We start from the raw sequence: 18,733 nt of genomic DNA on the forward strand, positions 1-18,733 counted from the left end.
AACGCCGGCGAGGATGAGCCGCGAGACCGCAGGGTTGCATTTGTCGCCTTTTGCCATCTATTGAAACCACCCGATGGGGTCGTCGTACTTGGCCGTCTCCTCCTCTTTCCCGACGACGAACTCGGGCCAGAAGCGCAGGGTCTGCATCGCGTGTACGCTCAGCTCCACGTAGCCGACGACGGTCTGTAGTCGCTACTCGTTCCGGCCCAGGTGCTTGCCTACAAAGATACGGAAGGGCATTCTCGACACGACTTTGGATATGACCTGCTTTAGGGATGATATCGTGTCATTCTAGAATGAGAGAAGATGTCAGTTGGCGGTCTTTGATGGGATACGTTGTGCCGGGGGGCTGGTTGATGGATACCTTGAGGGTCGGTCAAGGTTTTGTCAATGGTTTCCTCTGCTTCTTCCGAATGGGTGAAGGTTTGCCTTGCGTCAATCCCCCGTCAGCGTTCTACACAGCGCCTCGGAGAGTCGGATTCGACAATACACTGACCCAGGGTCTTTGTCAATCTCGTTTGGACGACATTCTGGAGCCGTTTGGAAGGATCTCACTCAGGCTTCCTTATAAGCTTCAAACCCAACAAATTGCCGGCCGTTGTCCATTCCCATGAATCAGCTTATCAAGGGCGGATTCCCGTGTTCGAAACGACCCGCTGCCGCGGTAAGCGCGAGCACATCGATTCATCAGATTCAGAGAGTCAACCAATCAACATCGCCGACAACGGGACTCTCGGGCTGCCGTTCATCGGCAGATGATGGTACACACCCCACTGCTCGTTCCGTGTCGCCGATCCCCTGCCCGTTCACTTGAAGGACGTCCAAAGTGCCGGGGCTTGGCACAGTCCGCGATCTCACTGGGCGGACATGGGCTCTGGCTGGTGATCTTGGTTTTTTTCTCGCACGTTGGTGTCGTGCTTAGTGCTGCAAGATTTGCCAGCGCTTAAAAGCAATGTCGTACGCGTTTGTTCAACTCGTGCAGAATACTGGTCAAACTGAATGGTTGTTCAATGAATGGGTCGCAAGAGAGCAAACAGTTGTGCGTCAGGGACTTGCTGATGCCGCAGGACAACTCAAAGCAACTTGGGATCGAACGAGTATCTTCCGTAGTGGGAGAGTACATCGTTATTCTGACCGTTCTACTACTTCCGGAAAACAATGCAGATTGTATGGGCTGAGCCCGACTTGCTTTCGTCGTATTGTAAACACGATGCCAATTACACATAAAATAGAGGTCATGTCTAACTAACCTCGTTCCTATTAGTACTATCCTACCCCACCCACTTGATGCTGGGCTCACTTGATGGTCCCACCCGAAAAAAATAAAAAGACAAAATAAAAAGAAAAAAAAACCGCTCCAGTTTGCGGCGCCACACGCCAACCGAGTTTTGTCTGAGTCAACTAACTATAAACTCAACACACACGTGTACTGCCGCGCCCGGCCCTTTCATAAATATACAACCGCGTTTCTCACACGACGTACAACGATGATGGAGGAGCTCCCCATCCAGCCCTCCGGTCTCTTCTGGCAAGACGACTTCATCACCGCCGAGCACGAGGCGAGGCTGGTCCACATCTTCCGGCACGAGCTCGCGTGGCCGGACCGCTCCGGCCGGCTGTCGCTGCACTACGGATACACGTTCGACTACAAGACCTTCGGGGTGGACCCCGACATCCCGTTCGCCCCGTTCCCGGACTGGCTGCAGCCTCTCATCCCCACGACCGAGGGCAGGCCGCCCGACCAGGTCTGCTTGCAGCACTACCCGCCCGGCGCCGGTATACCGCCGCACGTCGACACGCACTCGGCGTACGACCAGCTGTACGCGCTGTCCCTGGGGTCGCCCGTCATGATGCAGTTCGCGCGGCCGGCGTCCGGCGACGGCGACGGCGACGGCCGCGCCGGGGAAATGGTTGAAGTCGACCTCACGCCGAGGAGCATGATGCAGATGTCGGGCGACTCGAGGCTGCACTGGAAGCACGGCATCAGGAAGCGCAAGACGGATACCCTGGCCGACGGCACGGTGCGGAAGAGGGGCGACCGATGGAGCATCACGTATCGATGGATCAGGGAGCCGGCGATCTGCGAGTGTGGAGACGCCCAGCTGTGCGATACGGCGCAGACGAGGCTGGGCATCGAGAAGGAGTACCGGTGGAAGAAGGGCGACGAGGACGGCGCTGCTGATGGAGCGAACCCGGCAGCTGAGGATACAAAGACATGACGTTGCCAATGATTTCCCTTTCCCTCGCTTCCATCCTGATTTGATTATTGGGAGGGAAAAGACAGCACGAAAGTGCCTATATGTCAGGCCCGGCCAAGCAGGCACCACGACTTTGGTTTACCTTCCACAAGGATTAACCATCGACGACGCTTCATGTCTCAAATCACGGAGCCAAGTGGGATTCCGATCCTAAAGACTTTGGGTTGTCAAAGTCTCTTAGCCAGTACTACTGCGACCCTTGACGGCCTTTGCCATGCCAAAACGCGTTACCGCGGGTCCGTGATAATGTTCCAATTGCGACTGCAACTGCGACTCTGGCTGGATGACATGTATTAGTCCTTCATTTTCACAATACTGCTCATCGTTCTGCTTGAAAGTTGACGGCTTTGTTCGAACCACATACCACAGGTGATCAAAGTGAACGCTCTCTGTAATCCTCAAAGCACTTCATGCCCTATTACAAAAGTGGGCTGTAGTTACAGGCGAGCGAAATGTGTCTTTCTGAGTTTTGCACCCGGAGCAACGATTGCAAGAGCAGACCTCAATCCCTTCGATACCACGCAGCAATATTTGGAGCTGTCTCAGTGAACGAAGAGACGAAGTAGCTTGGATATTGAACTAGAAGAAATACAAGCTGGTGCTCGCAAGAGTCAAAGCAACCCCTTGATGTCTATTGCGTCTCTGCGTAGTGTCACAAGCCCAATAGGGCATCACCGGTTACCCAGGGGTTAAAGAATTCCAAGCCAGGACTAGAGGATTTCCAGTATACGGACGGCCTCATTAGAACCCCCTAGAGCTGAGAACAGAGCTCGAGGGTACTGCTATAGGGGCCCTGAGGCCTACGTAATAGCCTCCTTCTCCCTAATTATTGGGAAAGGAGGGCTAGAAATGAATTTAGTCACCAATTCAGACCTTTCTTTCAGTTGACCTCTTCACTCTGTAATAGCGCCTCTGATTATCGTAGCCCCCGAGGCCTGATTCTCCTTCTTTCCAGGCCGAGTCCAAGTTCAACTATTTACTGGACAACGGCATCTTGCAATCGAAAGCCTACGCAGATCCAACCTCAACTACCCCGTCGAGAATCAGGCATGGTGCCGGGTGTTTATGGTCTCGACACCAGTAAATGGAAGACTTCTCAGCGGCAACGGGATTACATTTGGAACGCGAAGTTTGCAAGAATATGTCCGCACCTAGGCTAATGCCAGCCGACTTCTTGAAGTGCAACGTTGGAAGGACAGTATTGCCGAGTGAACATGATCGGAATTGAGTCATGTCTGGCCATCCGATCCTTGGGAGTGCATGGGCTGGAAGCTCGTCTGTTCTTCAATGCTACACGTGGTCAGGGAACGGCTTCGTCTGGAGCATCTGCCAAACTCAATCCCGTAATCTTGAGTTCGCCCATACCAATGGCGATCGAATCATCGCATCGCTGCCCGATATGCGATCCGCGAACGTCTCGCATTTTCTGGTAACTATCTATGCCCCTGCTCACATCCACGACAAATGACTCGGGAGCCTCTATCGGCGTGCCGCCCTCTCGGTCTACATGAACTCTAACTATCGCGGTCACTGCTCTCTCGTTCTGGCTCAAAACCGTCAAGCCACACAGTCCCCTGTCGGAAGGACATCCAACTCCCGCGTTGTCCCTGCGAATTTCCCCCCTTTGCCCGGCTGGCTTTCCATGGTTGACGAAAAAAGGGAACTGGGGATGGCCAGGAGTCCTATGTTGCGTCGTTTTCACGCTCGGGAGCTCCGCCACGACAAGTCAATCCCGTCGGCCCAAAAGGCCGAAGGCATGACCAAGCGACGTGGACCGGCGTATTCCTTGAGAGAGCATTACGCTGGAAGAAACTTTCCCTCTTCTCTCGTATCGTAGCATGCTGACTGGAGCCACCCGCATCTTTTTCCGTATGGAGCATGTGTACTCCGGACTGCATCGGATATCTCAGATGGCATGCTCTGGGGATCCATCGGAGAAAGAACGTCACCAGGGGGCTGTTACCTGGCCTCGGAAAGTGATGGCACTTTGCGAGACCGAGTTAAGCTTTTCGCATGCATGATACGGACGCTGAATCGCCCCGTGATCGAGGGACAGCATGCTTACGAGTGGGCCTTCTGCCGCCCCCCGGATGGCTGACCAATTCGACATTGGTCGTACCAGGGAGCGTATGCGCGCCATTTGTCGTATTATTGTCGTCCATCGGACGGGGAACGGGGACGTTCACATACACGTATCCTCGCAACTCTATTAGCCGCCGCAACCTTGAAGAAGCCCTCATTCTCGGCAAGATTACATATCAGGGATACATGCCAACTAGAACCCAAAAGTTAAAACAGATGAGTATTTTCGGCCGGGCAGCAGTGTCCCATTCTTATTCTTGTAACCAATAGGGAGGGCCAACTTCACTTGCACCCTGTCGCCTTGGCTCGATTCGTACTCTTTGCCCTCTTTACTCTCATCGTCCTCATCATCCTAATCGCCCTCAACATTTACAGAGTTTCTTTTGCCCTCACGGCTTGCTACCGTGTATACACGTGAGTTACAAGCGGTTGGTGCTGCTGGCAAAAGAGTTGGTTGTGGGAAGTGCGGAACACTGACCGGATGGGCAATTGTCGCCCGCCGGCAAGCAAAACTCAAACAGATTACCATTCTTCTTCTCTAACACGAGTTATCCGTGCAGTCACTATAGTCGGCACATCCGGGCCCTGGGGGTAATTGTACGTGCAGGAACCACTTAGTTGAAGGTTTCTTTTCTGTCCAAAATATGCTTTTTCGAACCAATCAATCGCCAAACTCAATCTGTAGGCAGTGTATTGTCTCGTTTCCCACGTTCACCAACTCCTACTCCTGTAATGCGTGTTCTCGAAAGAGGGGCAACGCTCTTCACAATCTAATGTCTCTTGCCGTAAAAACAAAAATGAAACGGTCTCTAAACCATGCTGATGAGGTTATGCTGCAGAAAAAAGAACCTGGAGAAGAAACCCATCCCCCCCCCCCCCCCCCGCCGGACCGGTGGGGAACCCAGTCTCGCTCGTTTAGCTTCTTGGCCTCAGCATCACCTTCCAATGCCCGGTTGCGAACTGCATCGTGATGTACTGGCGGAAGTCGATTTCCTGGCCAGGGACCTCGAGTACATCGAACCTCTGAAGCAGGTTCGCGGCCACCATTCTCATCTCAGCCCATGCGAAGCTGGAAACCCCCACGTTAGAGACTACGGATGACAAGTGACATATACAAAATTTGATGCGTTTTGGGGCTGGGCAACGGAAACTCACTTGATACCAATGCAAGAATGCTTGCCGCCGGAAAAGGGGTAGTACGCGTCCATGCTTCACGACTCGTCAGTAACCCTCCCCCAAAACGAGGAATGTGTCATGCAAGGCACTACGGGAAGCAAAACTTACTCGGGGGCAGGGGCGCCCTCCCTCTTGTCCTCGGAGAGCCATCTCTCGGGCCAGAACCGCTCGGCCTGGGGCCAGTAGTCCTCGTTGCGGTGCAGGTCGCGGTACGAGGCCGAGACGACGGTGTGGGGGGGCAGGTCGTAGCCGCACAGCTTGACCCATTGGTTCCCCGTCCTGCGGCCCATCTCCGAGGCGATCGGGTGCAGGCGGAGGTTCTCCTTGATGCAGGCCTCGAGGTACTCGTACTGGGCCTCGCTGCGGACCGACTTGCTCGTCACGATCTCGTCGGCGAAGCCTTTGGAGGGCAGCGTGGCCAGGAGCTTGGCGCGGACGTCCGGGTTGCGAGCGAGCTCGAGGAAGAGGCAGCCGATGGTGCCGGACGTGGTCTCGGAGCCGGCGAGGAGCACTTCGGCCATCTGGTCGACGATGTCGCGGGCCGACATGGTGGTGCCGGTGTCGGGCTTCTTACCCTCCTCGATGAGGTGCTGGAGGAGGTCGCGGCGCTCGACCTCCGAGGTGCGTTTGCGGCGCTGGACGACGGCGTCGATGGCCGTGATCATCTCTGCCGGCCAATCGAATTTGATGTCGATGCCGAACGACCGGAAGAACTTTTTGACGTACACCGTCTGTTGTTAAAAGAAAAAGTGAGTAAAGAGCGAATGGAAAAGCCGAGGATCTTGGGAGCTGGAGACACACCTGGTAACGCTTGCTGAGACCGTCGAAGATGGAGCGGGGGATGGACTTCCAGATTCGCTCGTCCACGCCGTCCTCGATCATGCTGTTTGGGTTCGTCTGTCCAAACCCCTTCCCGAAGGAACTCTCTCCCATACTGTTGAATACATCGTCAGTGTTTTGTTTTTTGTCATTTTGAAAGAGTGACGTCCGGCGCAACCTACATGTCCAGAGCAACATTGTGAAGGTCGTCCATCAGATCGACCTCGAAGCCCTCCTTCGCGTAGTACACGGGGTCCTCGTTGATCTGCGTTTGGTATTTGTTGAGCACATCGCGGACGGTGGTCTTGAAGAAAGTCTCGAGGTTGTCGATGTAGTTGACGGTGAAGGCGGGGGACAAAAAGCGCTTGAGGCGCTTGTGCGGCTCCGGTCGACTATTTGGAAGGGGGTTTCGTGTTAGGGTTTCGTCGTAAGGTGCTGTGGGCAGAAGAAAGAAAACCTACATTTCACCGAACAAGCCCGGGCTAAACTTGTCTCGAGAGATCTCGGCATACATGGCCACTTTGGGGAGATCGGTCTTCACCAAGATCTCCTTCATGGCCTCCTTGTCCGAAATCCAGACCTGGCGAGGGCCCAGGCGGACGATCGACCCATACTTGGCATGGCTCCTTTCTACCAGCTTCCAGATGGTGCCGGTGGAAAAGAGGTATTGCAAGTGCAGTGTCGTAAGAGGGGCATACCAAGGCCCTGGGACCTTGCTTAGGGGAGACTTGAAGGCCGTGATTTTGTGCTTGAGTTGAAGCCCGGCAAAAGCAACAACCAAGAAGTAAATAGCAAGCAGGTAACCTGAGGCCATCTTGCAGTGACAAGAATAGGTCTGTATCAGAGTTGAGATTGTGCAAAGGAAGGACGAACTGATGTGATGAAGGGCTTGATTTGACAGCGAAGACGAAGGGGGCTCGTCCTACTTGTACCGGAACACGGCCAGCCATCATTCTGTATTTGTCGCGCTTGCCGACGGAGTGATAACAGTCCAGCGTCTGTGGGATGAGTTCTCAACTCTCCTTGCCCTGGGCTCTCTCCCTCAAGGAGTTCGCGCAGGCTCACATAGCTTTGCAAGCAAACCCCAGGCAGCCGGCCGCCTCCGGGTGTCTTGGCTGCCTGGCGCCGGGAAGCCGTCTTGAAGGAAGTACACGACTCAGTTAGGGGAGCATTACAGCTGTATGAAGTCGTTGTGAAATTTGATGCGCTGTTTCAACCCGTGTGAACTCTGTTAAATTGGTTAACATGTTGGCAACCAGAGAGAACTGCTAGCTGCCCTTGACCCCCCCGGGGGGAGATGCAGGTTCAGGACGCGGAGGAGGCCGGCGCTCGAACCACATCCTTGATCATGTAACGTACGGCAACAGGCCCCTTCCCTTGACTAAGGCGGCGCAAGAAGGGATGGCAGAGCCGAACGGCCTAAGCATGAAACCTTACTCAGATGTGAACCAGCCCGCAAACCTCTCTGTAGTATCTGGAGGGGCTAAACTGGGCAACCTGAGTTACCCGTTTTAGAAAGTAACATCACCGGGACGTGCCCCCCTCAACATGGAATGGCACAACGGGTTGCTTGTCAAAGTGAGGAGGGAGAAAAGCTTAAATCAGGTTCAGTGGCGATGCGACGCTGACGGCACGCTTTGCGAACAGTGTTCACTTAACAGACATGTCTCGGTTTCGGCCAAGTCCTCGGTCTCAAAACGGTGCCCAAAAATGGATCTATAATTTCTTGTCTATCATACTCTCCGCAACTCCGCGCGCGCTCCGCTCTATCAAAACTCTGAAAATCTGTTCTAGAGTCTATAAAAAAAAGTCTATGTCTATGACTCTCATTCTCTCTTCTGCTCTTTTTCTGTGTATCCGTCCAGGAAGAAAAGGTGCAACTTTAGACCGTAGAGCTATGCCAACCCATGTCTATTTGGCCCATCTCATAGCACCCTTGCAGTTGGGGTCCTGCTCGACGTACTTGAGGGAGCCAAAGACGGACCAGAGCTGGCCCATGAAGCTACGGTCATCACGGTGGTAGAGGTCGCCGAGAAGAGGCTTGATGGACTCAGTCGCCTCATCGGCCTTGTAGAAAGGAATGCGGCTGTGTGTTTCGTTAAAAGGGCTGTTCGGAGCAGGGGCGGACCTCGGTATGGGAAGCGCGAGGGTGGATGGATGAACTTACGGGAAGAGGTGGTGGACGACGTGCTTCTCAATGATGCCGTGGAACAGATGCTTGCCAATGAAGCCGAACTCACGGTCGACGGTGGCAAGGGCACCCTTGACGAAGGTCCAGCCCTCCTCGTTGTAGTGAGGGACCTCGGGGTGGTTGTGATGCAGGTAGGTGATGGCAACTGAGGGGGCGGAGGCTTGGTTAGCAAATGTGACGAGACGTAAAGCACGTGAAGCTTGAGCAGCAGATGTTCAAGGATCACAAGTGAGGGGATGGAGAAAGAGGAGGAGAAAGAGGAGGAGGGGTAATGCATACCGAGCCAGTGGTGGACCCAGAAGTACGGAACGGCGTAGAGGAGCATGACGGTGGAGACGTCAAGGACCTGGGCAGCCTTGTACAGAGCGGAGAAGGTGATGGCCAGACCAATGTCCGAGATGGCGATGAAGATGGCCTCATTGGGGCGGAAGACGGCACTGGTGGGGCCGAAGTGGCTGACGCCCAGCCAGCGACCCAGGCCGTTGACCTCGCGCTGCAGGCTACCCTTGCCGGCGGTGGCATTGAAGAAGAGGTAGGCCTGCCAGCCGAAGAGCTGGTGGGTGATGAGGTTGATGAGCTGGGTGACGGGGGTGTCCTCGAAGAGCTCGTGGAGGTCGATGCTGCCGAACAGGGGCTTGCGGGAGGGCTTGGGCTGGGTGGCGGGGACGAAGGCCATGTCCTTTTGCATGTGGCCGGTGAAGCGGTGGTGGCGGTGGTGGGAGAACTTCCAGGAGAAGTAGGGGACCATGAGGAACGAGTGGAGGACCCAGCCGACGCAGTCGTTGATCTTTGTGTTCTTGGAGAAGGCGCCGTGGCCGCACTCGTGGCCGAGGATCCAGACGCCGGTGCAGACGAGGCCCTGGACGAAGCCGTAGGCCATCCAGGCGGTGGCGCGGAAGATGGGGTCCTGGATGGCGGGGATGTAGGTGAGGGCGGCCCAGACGAGGCCGGCGACCATGGTGAGGTCGCGGAAGACATAGTAGAAGGACGTCACGAGCGAGGGCTCGAAGCAGTGAGCCGGGATGGCGTCCCTGATGGTCTGGATGTCAGGGAAGACGGGCTCGTTGCTCTTCTGTAAGCTCGTTAGTATTTCCATAATTCTTTCCCTCTTATCACGGATGGGGGGTGGGCTGTAACGCGGCTACCGGAAGCCGATTTCCGGACTGACCTGGGGCTTCTCGACCACCGTGGTGGTCGAGGTACGTTGACGGGTCGCCATTGTTATTGCGTGGCTTTCTCGCGGTTTGTGTTTGTTTTGGCTTTTGTTGGTTGGCCGGTGATGGTGGTGAAGTGTGAAGTTTCCACGCTCTCACTTTCTCTCTCTCACTCTCTCACTCGTTGTAGCTCTCTCAAAGTATATGAGATGAACGAAAGGTGAGATGGAAATCTCCTTCAAGTGGCCGGCACGGGGGATTATGATGGAGATGTGAGGGAAGTGATGGAACCAGGAAGAGAAGGAAAGCTGAGGAGAGGGAACGGAGAAAAAGGTGAAATTTTCTCACTTTGCCCGAGGTTAGGGGGGGGAAGGAGAAAGGGTAACAGCAGAGGGGGGGCAGGCAGAGAGGGAAGAAGAAAAAAAGGTTCAGATCTCACACGGGCAAAGATTAAGCCAAGGGGACACACACGGGTAGCAGACCGCCAACAAGAGCAGAGAGCGAGTGAGATTGAGAATGAGAGTGAGAGACGACGTGTCTCCTTGTCCTCATTTTTTAGCAGCACCAGCATGAAAAGTGTGGGCCAGCGAGCATCTGGTGAGGACGATCCTGGGAAATAGGGGTCCAATCCAGTCTGGACTTAATCGTACGCTGCCTTCCTTGCCTTACCTTGCCTTACCTTGCCTTGCCCACACATGCAATTTTTGTCCAGGCGTTTGGCACATTGGCACATTGGTGCGCAAAGCGGCAGAAAATTTTACGGCTGTTGCATGATGACCCATGGTGAAGAGCGAGGGTGAGAGTGAGAGTGGGAGTTAGAGTGAAAGAGAGAGAAAGAGAGAGCGAGAAGTGTGTTTGGCATTTTGCGAGACGTGACTCGCCACCGGGTCTAACCTTGCGGCTTGGCCCAAAGCAAACGACAGACTCAAGAGAGCCTCCCGGGCTCGGAGTCTTCCGCAGGCGTGTTCCATGACTCGATGATGACGGCCACATAAAGGTGTTCTTTTCTTTTTTCTTTTTTTTTTGCGCCGCAAATATGATTGATTTGCTGAAGAATTATCTCATCTCTCCGTGTCCTCAGACCTCGTCGTCCAGAAGGCATACCGCATAACACGCACACACGCACACACACACACACACACACACACACACTCATAAGAGGCAGCCGGCTGCAATCTCGGGTGGTGGGTATTATCAGATCAGGAGCCTAATGTTGAGGAAACGCGCATCTGTCTTTGCGGCGAGAGTTCCAAGGTCCCCAGGATGTCCCAGAAGAGGCTTTCGTCGCTTAAACGAAAACTAAACGCAATGCGGCCTAGCTGTTGAAGAGTTCCAAGGGTCCGGATCCACGTGCGGATAACAGACAAGGCTTGGAACCTCCACAGGAAAGGGTCCTCCTCAACCCCAACACTTTTTCCTTTTCCTTGCCCGCCCCCTTGCTCTCTTGCTCTCTTGCTCTCTTGATACGGGACCCGGAAATGATACCCACCCTTGTGTGTTTGAGCTTGAACCTCGTTTAACCCGTGTGGTGGCCCTCTTCTTTCTCCAAGACCCTGAAAACCAACCTTTCCGTTGACTAGAGTGCCCATTCCGACATTCCTCATTGGCCAGAGGCTCTCGGAACCCTCTCCATCTTTGCTCTCCCAACCCTTGCTCAGAGATTCAAAGCCGGGCGCCCCCCAACTGCGCCCCCAACTGTTCAAAACGAGGGACCGTGCGAAAGCAGCGGCGTCGCGTCCCACTCGGGGCTTTACGGGAAGAGAGAGAGGGGGCGGGATGTGGATGGAAAAGGGGGAAGGCGGTCAGCGAAACACACGCACACACTCACACACACACACGCACAAGTCATTGACATGTGCGCAGACTCCGACACGAGGAACACGAGTCGACAGCCGGGTGATGATGCTGACACCATCAGCCACCGCCTGCCATTATTCGTTGCCGTGTCTGTTTTGGCCTAGGGCCTGTCATGGCTTGTGCCGTGCCTGGGAGGGAGGGGGGGCCAAGGGTAAGGTTGGCGGCAGCTTTGGCGCACGTCCTAGCCAGATTCCGTTCCCTCGCGTCGCGTTCCTGTTCCTGTTGCTGTTCCTGTTGCTGGCCCAACGTCGCCGTAAAGCTTAAACGGCCTTCGATGTGGGTTCTAGAAATGAAGAGAGCCTGTAGGTTGTAACCAAAGACCCGAACTGCTAGGGACAACCCTTCCGCCTCCGCCCTGGTAGGTCGGAAACCCTTTTTTCTACGCTTTACGCTTGACCTTTCTCTTGCCTTCGTTGTAACCCGCGCGCCTGAGTTGATCTATCAAGCCATTACAACTTCCCTGCCAACCCCTGCGCAAAGTATGCCCATCCTCCATGTCCCTGGCCGACCCCGCGGCTGGCGAGCCTAACGGCGGGCATCACGGAGATGGTCAGTGGTGGAAGTTAATACGTTGTCACGACTTGCATAGTCGGCTGCTGTTGGCCGTCTGATAACTAGGTAGGGAGGAAACCTTTTTTTTTTTACTGTGCTCGCCTTCTGTCACATGGACCGCAGTTTACTATTTAGCTCTTGGGAATCCCGCGGCTGAGAGATTGACGTTGAGACGGGGCCAAGAATCACTTGCCAATCCTTAGTCTCTATCAATCACAACATGGCTATTCAGAAGCAGCAGAACGGAACCAGCTCCCCGAGCTTGACAGACTTGCTCGAGTTCGTGAGGCTCAACTCCCCGTACTATGCCAAGTCATGGAAGGCCTGCTGGGCCGAAAAAGACCAACCCGTCGTCTCCTTGAGGGACCTGCCTGTTGTTGACCACGAGTCGTTTTGGGAAGCAAACACTTGCCTCAGCAGCAAAGTGATAACCTCGAAACAGAAGGACGGCATCGTGTTCAAGACGGGCGGTGAGTGATGGTGAAACCGAGTTCGCAACAACTCGACTAACGCAACCCCCTCCCCGCATCCAGGAACAACCGCACACCCCAAGGTGTCGTTCTACAGCCAGAAGGAATTCCACAGCATCTCTTTACAACTTGCCGAGTCTTTAGCCCGCTGCGGGGTTGGCGAAGGAGACATGGTCGCCAACCTCTTCTACGCGGGCGACCTCTACGGGAGCTTCTTGCTGCACATCCTCTCAGTCTACCACCTCCCGAGCGGCGCCATTCAGCTCCCCGTGGCCGGTCATGTGAGTGTCGAGTCGATGGAGAGGCAGATCGTCGAGTTCGAGGCCACGGTCATCCTCGGCACGGTCACGACCATGTCGCAGATATCCGAGCGCATCCTCGGCGCCGGGAAGACACATCCGTACGTGCGCCTGCTGCTGTTCTCCGGGGAGGCCTTCTACGACGACCAGGCCGGCCTGCTGAAAGCCGCCTTCCCGAACGCGACCATTAGGTCCCTGGTGTACGGGTCGATGGACAGCGGGGTCATCGGCCTGCCGCCGGCCGCGGAACACTACACCGGCGACCCCCGGCTGCACCAGGTCAACGACCCCAACGTCATCGTGGAGATCGTCAACGAGGACGGCGAGGTCACGAACGTGCCGGGCGAGGAGGGCAGCCTGGTCGTGACCAACGTCGAGCGCCGGCTGATGCCCATCGTCCGCTACCCCTCCGGCGACCGGGCCGCCTGGGTCGACCCGTCGCTGGGCCTCTTCCGCGTCCTCGACAGGGACCGCACGGCCATCCGCCTCGGGCCCGTCTCGATCGACTTCGTGCACCTCAGGAAGGTCGCGTCGACGGTCCTCGGCGACCGGCCCGTGGGCAGGCTGCAAGCCGTCGTCACGAGGGAGGACAGGAAGGACCTCCTGACGGTGAACATCGCCTACACGCCGGCCGCCGAGGAGGAGGCCCGGCTGCAGGCGGAGCTGAAGGAGGAGCTGGGCACGGTGCGGCCGATGTTCCGGGAGCACGTCGAGAAGAACCTCATCAACCCACTGCAGGTCAGGTTCCTGAGCATGCAGGAGCTGGCCGTCAACCCGAGGACCGGCAAGATTGTCGAGGTGCTGGATCTCAGGTCGACGACGGTGTAACCCGTGCTTTGCCGGTACCTAAGGTTTGGGCCCTTGTCTCCTCCTGATAGCAACGCCACACCTCTCAGTGATGGTAACTCCCATGCCGAGTAGCATGTAGCGTGATCAGCATCCTCTATGGTCTCAAGCTGCGTGAGTCATGTCGTTCTGCCGGACCCTGTCAACCAAACGGCTTGATCTCTGTCATCTGTGAAAATCATAAAAGATTAAAAATAAAATAAAACAAGCTTTCCTTCCTAAATTACCCTCCGGCAATCATCCTCCAATGGAACCACCCGATCAGAATTCTCGGACTTTGTCATCACCCCCCGCGAGTTGTCTTGCGGGGCTACCAGTTCAGAAGTCTGCCCCTCTTCTCTCTCGGATGTCTTTGCTAGTACAGATAGTACGGAAAACGAAACCCGCGATATGAGCCGAAGGGAGAGTTTCTTGACTCGTGTGAACACCGCCTACCACCTTGCGAACACACACGCCGCATGGAACGCGCAGCATCTGATACAAGGCTTCACATGGGATGCTCCTGCAACGACGAAGTTTACACCGTGGCATCTCCTGTGCTGTCAGGCTTCTCCGCGCTTCAGGCGTCTCCAAGGCATTCGTCAGAAAGTGTAATCAAGACGTTCTAAGAACGGTCTAACCCTGGCGAACAGAAATTCGTATCCATTCAGCAACCCCTCCCTCTCTCTCACAGCGGATCTCCATGATCCAGAAGATACCCCCACACGATTGCGCCTCAGGAAAGACAACTCGAGATGTCTCGGAGTCGCAACGAATCCGACACCTCCGCCAAGATTCCGCCACCGGTTCACCCTGGCACCATACGCAAGGCAAAAGGCAGCATCGCCCCTTGCTATGCTACCGCCCGCCCGGTCCTCCTCGTCGCCCGGTTGCTGGTTGCATTGTCATCTCACAACTGGCACTAACTAGGTAGGCCAAACCGGCCTGGTCCCATACACCCGAGAGCTTCTACTACAATGACTCTCACCAGAGGCTGAGGCCTGCGCCCCCACACCCAAGAGTGTTAGGCGGCGGGCGCGGCCCTTCTGTTGGCGAAACTGGCTTTCGCAAAGCCCAGGTTGGCCTTTCTTGACGTTCCCTAGGTACACCGACCCAGCGAGCCAAGGACCGTCGTGGGCGTGCCCTTTGACGATCTCGACGTCCTGCGTCTTGCGTCTTCCGCGAGCTGATCCTGATGGACGAAATGGCCCGCATCCGCACTCGTCGAGGCACTGTAGCACGCCCACGACCGGGGGGGGGGGGGGGGGGGGGGGGGGGGGGGGCGTTCGGGGAAGCCCCTGGCATCGCGCCGGGTCATCCGACAACAAGCTAGCAACCTTCGCTCGCAAGGTCGAGGGCCACTATGTCTGGCTGGAAGTGATCTTCGACCACGTCAGGGCCCACGGCTGCAGACCAAAGAACTCGCCTGTAGACTCGCACTGGCCAAGATCCAATGAGGGGAGCAGATCGCCCGGGCGTCGCAGCAAATACACGGCGACATGGGCTTTCAAGAGGGGGATAACCATGACGGAGCAGACCGCTAAGGACTTGAGTCTAAAAGACCTTTGGCGACGAAAACGAGGAAATTCTCGACGACCCAGCGTGGCATTGACGAGCATGAGAGGGGGATTCAACGGAAAAGCAAAAGCTCTACAGAGCGTCGGGGAAGAATCAAGCCGATAAGGAGACAGAGTTTTCTCTCTCTCTCTCTCACTCTCTTCTTTGGGGAGGGTTTTTTGAATTGCGAATAGATGATTTCTCACAACTACAAACAGCTTCATCGATCAGGAGCCGGACCCCTCGCTCGCATGTATCGCAGCTTGTAAGAGGTACTGGTCTGTCGTGAAAAGACACGCCGAGTCATTCCAGTCTCACGCCAGCAGCTTTCATGATGGTCTGGGCAAAAGCAGATTGAGACCTCCCCATGTCGTGTCGTCTGAACTCGGCATGGAACACTTGACATAAGGCATAGCAACATGCAAACGTGCCACACGATGCTCAAAGTCTAAATGCGTATCCTACCTGCATCTTGTGTTCTGTACCTAGCATGTTCCTAGATAGGCAAGTCCTTTACCTAATGGGAAAATGGGCCTAAGAAGGGTTGCCAACCAACCCCTGCATATTCGCATTTCTGGGTGCCTCGGATGTTGTTCTAGAACCCGCAGCACGAGCCCGAGGTTGTCAACCCCCTCCATCACCTGTTGTCAACCGACGACTTGCTTATCAAACTCTCTCATTTTGGCACCTTTGTCGACGAGCTATTAGACCACCTGCCATGTCTATCGACGGTGTCAAGTCACACCCCGAGTACAAGCACCTCGCATCCATCCCGTGGTGCGCCAGAATCCTCGCAGGATTCGACTCCCCCTCCCACGTCGTCCAGGTGTCCCCGAACAGGACCGTCCTCCCGACGAGAGAGAACCAACACGTGGGCGGCACCCTCAACACCCCGGACACCATCGCCGCCTGGCTGGTCCTGCACCCGCGACCCCAGGCCCCCGACTGGAAGGTCGACGAGCTGTGCTCGCTCGTCACCTTCAACCATGGCGTGATGGGCTTCCCCGAGATGGCGCACGGCGGCGTCGTCGCCTTGGTCCTGGACGAGGTCACCGGCTTACACATCGTCGCGCAGAGAACGGCGGGGGCCGAGCCGAACAAGGGCTTCCGGACCGGCTACCTGAACACGTCCTTCCACAAACCCGTCCCGGCGCCGGGGACGGTGCTCGTGAGGTCGCGGATTGTCAGGGTGGATGGCCGGAAACACTTTGTCGTTGCGCGGATGGAGGACGAGCATGGCGAGCTTCTGGCGAAGGCGGAGGTGTTGTACATTTCGGTCGAGAGCAAGCTTTGAACTGTCTCCCTATTGCAATTCATTCGCTACGAGATGACTTTGCCTAGAGGATCACACAGAGCTTCCATTTCTTAATGTGAACAAGTTTTTTTTCTCCTTTTTATAAGCACATTTTCCATCGTATAGGTCATCATTTGGGCGGGAAATTGAAATGGCTAGACACCGTCATACTGAATTTGTAGGGAATCACTCTGGGGAGACGTATGGTTCTGCTCAGAATCGACAACTGACAGGAGGATCGAGGCAAGTAAGCCCCAACCATGAGGCCTTGAGCGTAGCATTGGACGAACATGGAAAACTGCAGTACTATGTTGAGAGGGAAATTCCTGGGATCGAAACGCTAGACTAGATGACCGTCTATTCAATGTCAAGCTGGAGGTTCTCCGATCTTATCTCTCCCCTTGGACAGTTTATGGCCAAGTTACTACGTGAAGGACTTGTTTCTTGGCACAATTCGTATTGTTGAATCAACCAAGGCCGAGCTCATCAAGGCTGACATCTCGATACCCCAGGACCTCATACCCGCGGCCCATTCTATCTTTTGAACTTGATGGTGTCCCATGGGCTATGTTCGAGTAAACAAGATATTCTACGCGCGCTATCGAAAGCAAGCAGGTGGAGTACCGCAACCAACACATGTTGGATGCCCGAACGAAAACTCGGACTTCGCAAACTGCGGGTTGTTAAGGATCATCGATGGGGCAGAGGGACAATTGGGAGCCGAACCAAAGATCATTTGTTCAACAGACTATGAAACCAAATATTCAACGGGTATTCACCTGAGATAAGCAGACTTGAGGTGTTCCTGACGCCAGTGTGAACCTCCATCAGGACTTACACATCTCGGGGCTTTTCATTACCCTTTTAAACGTATTAACAGGTATACTGTTTAAAGCAACCAGTGAGAGGGCGGGGCCCACCAACCACCCCATGTGCCGCCTTCCCAGCCCCGTAAACCAACTCAATAGCTCCCGCCCCCCAGGTACGTTCTCATTGTATTCATATTATCGACAATGCTTATGTAGGTACCAAGGCAGATATCAGACATGCATCCGCCACCAACAACCAACAACTTGCTTTCAGACGCCTTTATCGTCATCATCATCAACCAGACAACCAGACAACCAGACAACCAGACAACCGTGAAGCAATTTGGTCTCGAAGCACGCCATGATGGGAAACCCACACATGGAGCTGCCTGAGCGTACGGTTTATATGAAGCAAAACATCTGCGACAACACGTTGGATAATGCGCAGCTGGCCAAACGGTGCCCGCTTGACTACGCCAACGGGCGATGCGCCGACGCGTCCGCTCCAGCCCGTAACCCCGCCGGCCAGCTCGACCAGCTCCCGGCAGAACTTCTCATCCAGGTTCTGCTCTACACCGACCTTCCTTCGCTGACATGCTTCCGCCGCGTCAACCGCCGCGCGATGCAGCTCGTCGACTCAGTCCCCCAATACGCCGCCATCCTCCGCCACTGTCCCGACATCATCCGCGCCATCATCAGCATCCAGGCCGACGCGTTCGACTGCAACACGCTGTACGCAACCCTCAGCACGACCCGATGCGCCACGTGCGACCGCTATGGAGACCATCTTTACCTCATCGACTGCAGCCGCGTCTGCTACTTCTGCTTCACCCGGCGGCCGGAATACTGGCCCCTTACAGCCGGTCGCGCATCCAGCGTCTTCATGTCTTGCCGCCCCATCACCACCAGTACCAACACCGCTAGCAGCAGCAGCAACCGCCAGCGCCTACTTGCGGCGAACCTACCCAGCGTCTTGAGCCTGCCCGGACGTTACTGTACCTCCTGGGCCTACGAAGGGGGAAATTTGGTGCGGAAGCGGCTTCGACTGTTCGACCGGCGGGCAGTGACGCCGGATTTGACTGGTTCTGGCTGTCAAAAACTAGACAAGACCACTCGGGAACCTCTTCGGTTCATGGCCATCATCACTGCGCCGTATCTGTTTGATTCTGGCCTGCAGGTCGACTGGGGATGTTTCTGCCTCGGCTGCAGTGAGGAAAAGGACGAGGGAACGAGGCATTTCAGGATCAAATACACTCGGCAAGGAATGTTGGATCATATTGCGAAGCATGGTCCGGTAAAGGAGGTACCGAGGATACCTGGCAGGTTCATGCATGCTACCCAGGGTTGACGGGTACGGCAATTTACTTCTTCAACCTGAGCGCAGGTTGGA

General features: G+C 55.4%; 6 protein-coding genes across 6 annotated transcripts; 4 read left to right on the forward strand and 2 right to left on the reverse strand.

Moving 5' to 3' along the window:
* Positions 1–1,487: 1,487 nt before the first annotated feature.
* On the forward strand, positions 1,488–2,219 carry CH63R_12550 (2OG-Fe(II) oxygenase; the record flags this gene model as incomplete). The annotated part of the gene is made up of 1 exon (XM_018307524.1): positions 1,488–2,219. One exon carries the CDS (start codon positions 1,488–1,490, stop codon positions 2,217–2,219), a length of 732 nt encoding a protein of 243 aa, XP_018151941.1.
* A 3,036-nt stretch (positions 2,220–5,255) lies between these two features.
* CH63R_12551 (Cytochrome p450) lies at positions 5,256–7,149 on the reverse strand (the record flags this gene model as incomplete). The annotated part of the gene is made up of 5 exons (XM_018307525.1): positions 5,256–5,409; positions 5,625–6,247; positions 6,318–6,450; positions 6,518–6,727; positions 6,797–7,149. The coding sequence occupies 5 exons, from the start codon at positions 7,147–7,149 to the stop codon at positions 5,256–5,258; spliced, it is 1,473 nt and encodes a 490-aa protein (XP_018151942.1).
* A 1,097-nt stretch (positions 7,150–8,246) lies between these two features.
* CH63R_12552 (fatty acid desaturase) lies at positions 8,247–9,745 on the reverse strand (the record flags this gene model as incomplete). Its single annotated transcript, XM_018307526.1, has 4 exons — positions 8,247–8,421; positions 8,503–8,725; positions 8,806–9,598; positions 9,695–9,745. 4 exons carry the CDS (start codon positions 9,743–9,745, stop codon positions 8,247–8,249), a joined length of 1,242 nt encoding a protein of 413 aa, XP_018151943.1.
* A 2,564-nt stretch (positions 9,746–12,309) lies between these two features.
* Positions 12,310–13,686, forward strand: CH63R_12553 (AMP-dependent synthetase/ligase; the record flags this gene model as incomplete). The annotated part of the gene is made up of 2 exons (XM_018307527.1): positions 12,310–12,559; positions 12,623–13,686. The coding sequence occupies 2 exons, from the start codon at positions 12,310–12,312 to the stop codon at positions 13,684–13,686; spliced, it is 1,314 nt and encodes a 437-aa protein (XP_018151944.1).
* A 2,272-nt stretch (positions 13,687–15,958) lies between these two features.
* On the forward strand, positions 15,959–16,534 carry CH63R_12554 (Thioesterase superfamily protein; the record flags this gene model as incomplete). Its single annotated transcript, XM_018307528.1, has 1 exon — positions 15,959–16,534. One exon carries the CDS (start codon positions 15,959–15,961, stop codon positions 16,532–16,534), a length of 576 nt encoding a protein of 191 aa, XP_018151945.1.
* Positions 16,535–17,704: 1,170 nt separating this feature from the next.
* CH63R_12555 (F-box domain-containing protein) lies at positions 17,705–18,691 on the forward strand (the record flags this gene model as incomplete). The annotated part of the gene is made up of 1 exon (XM_018307529.1): positions 17,705–18,691. The coding sequence occupies one exon, from the start codon at positions 17,705–17,707 to the stop codon at positions 18,689–18,691; it is 987 nt and encodes a 328-aa protein (XP_018151946.1).
* Between the last annotated feature and the right edge of the window lie 42 nt (positions 18,692–18,733).

Source organism: Colletotrichum higginsianum, chromosome 9 (assembly GCF_001672515.1).
Source record: "Colletotrichum higginsianum IMI 349063 chromosome 9, whole genome shotgun sequence".
In the NCBI taxonomy this organism is placed as follows: Eukaryota; Fungi; Ascomycota; class Sordariomycetes; order Glomerellales; family Glomerellaceae; genus Colletotrichum; species Colletotrichum higginsianum.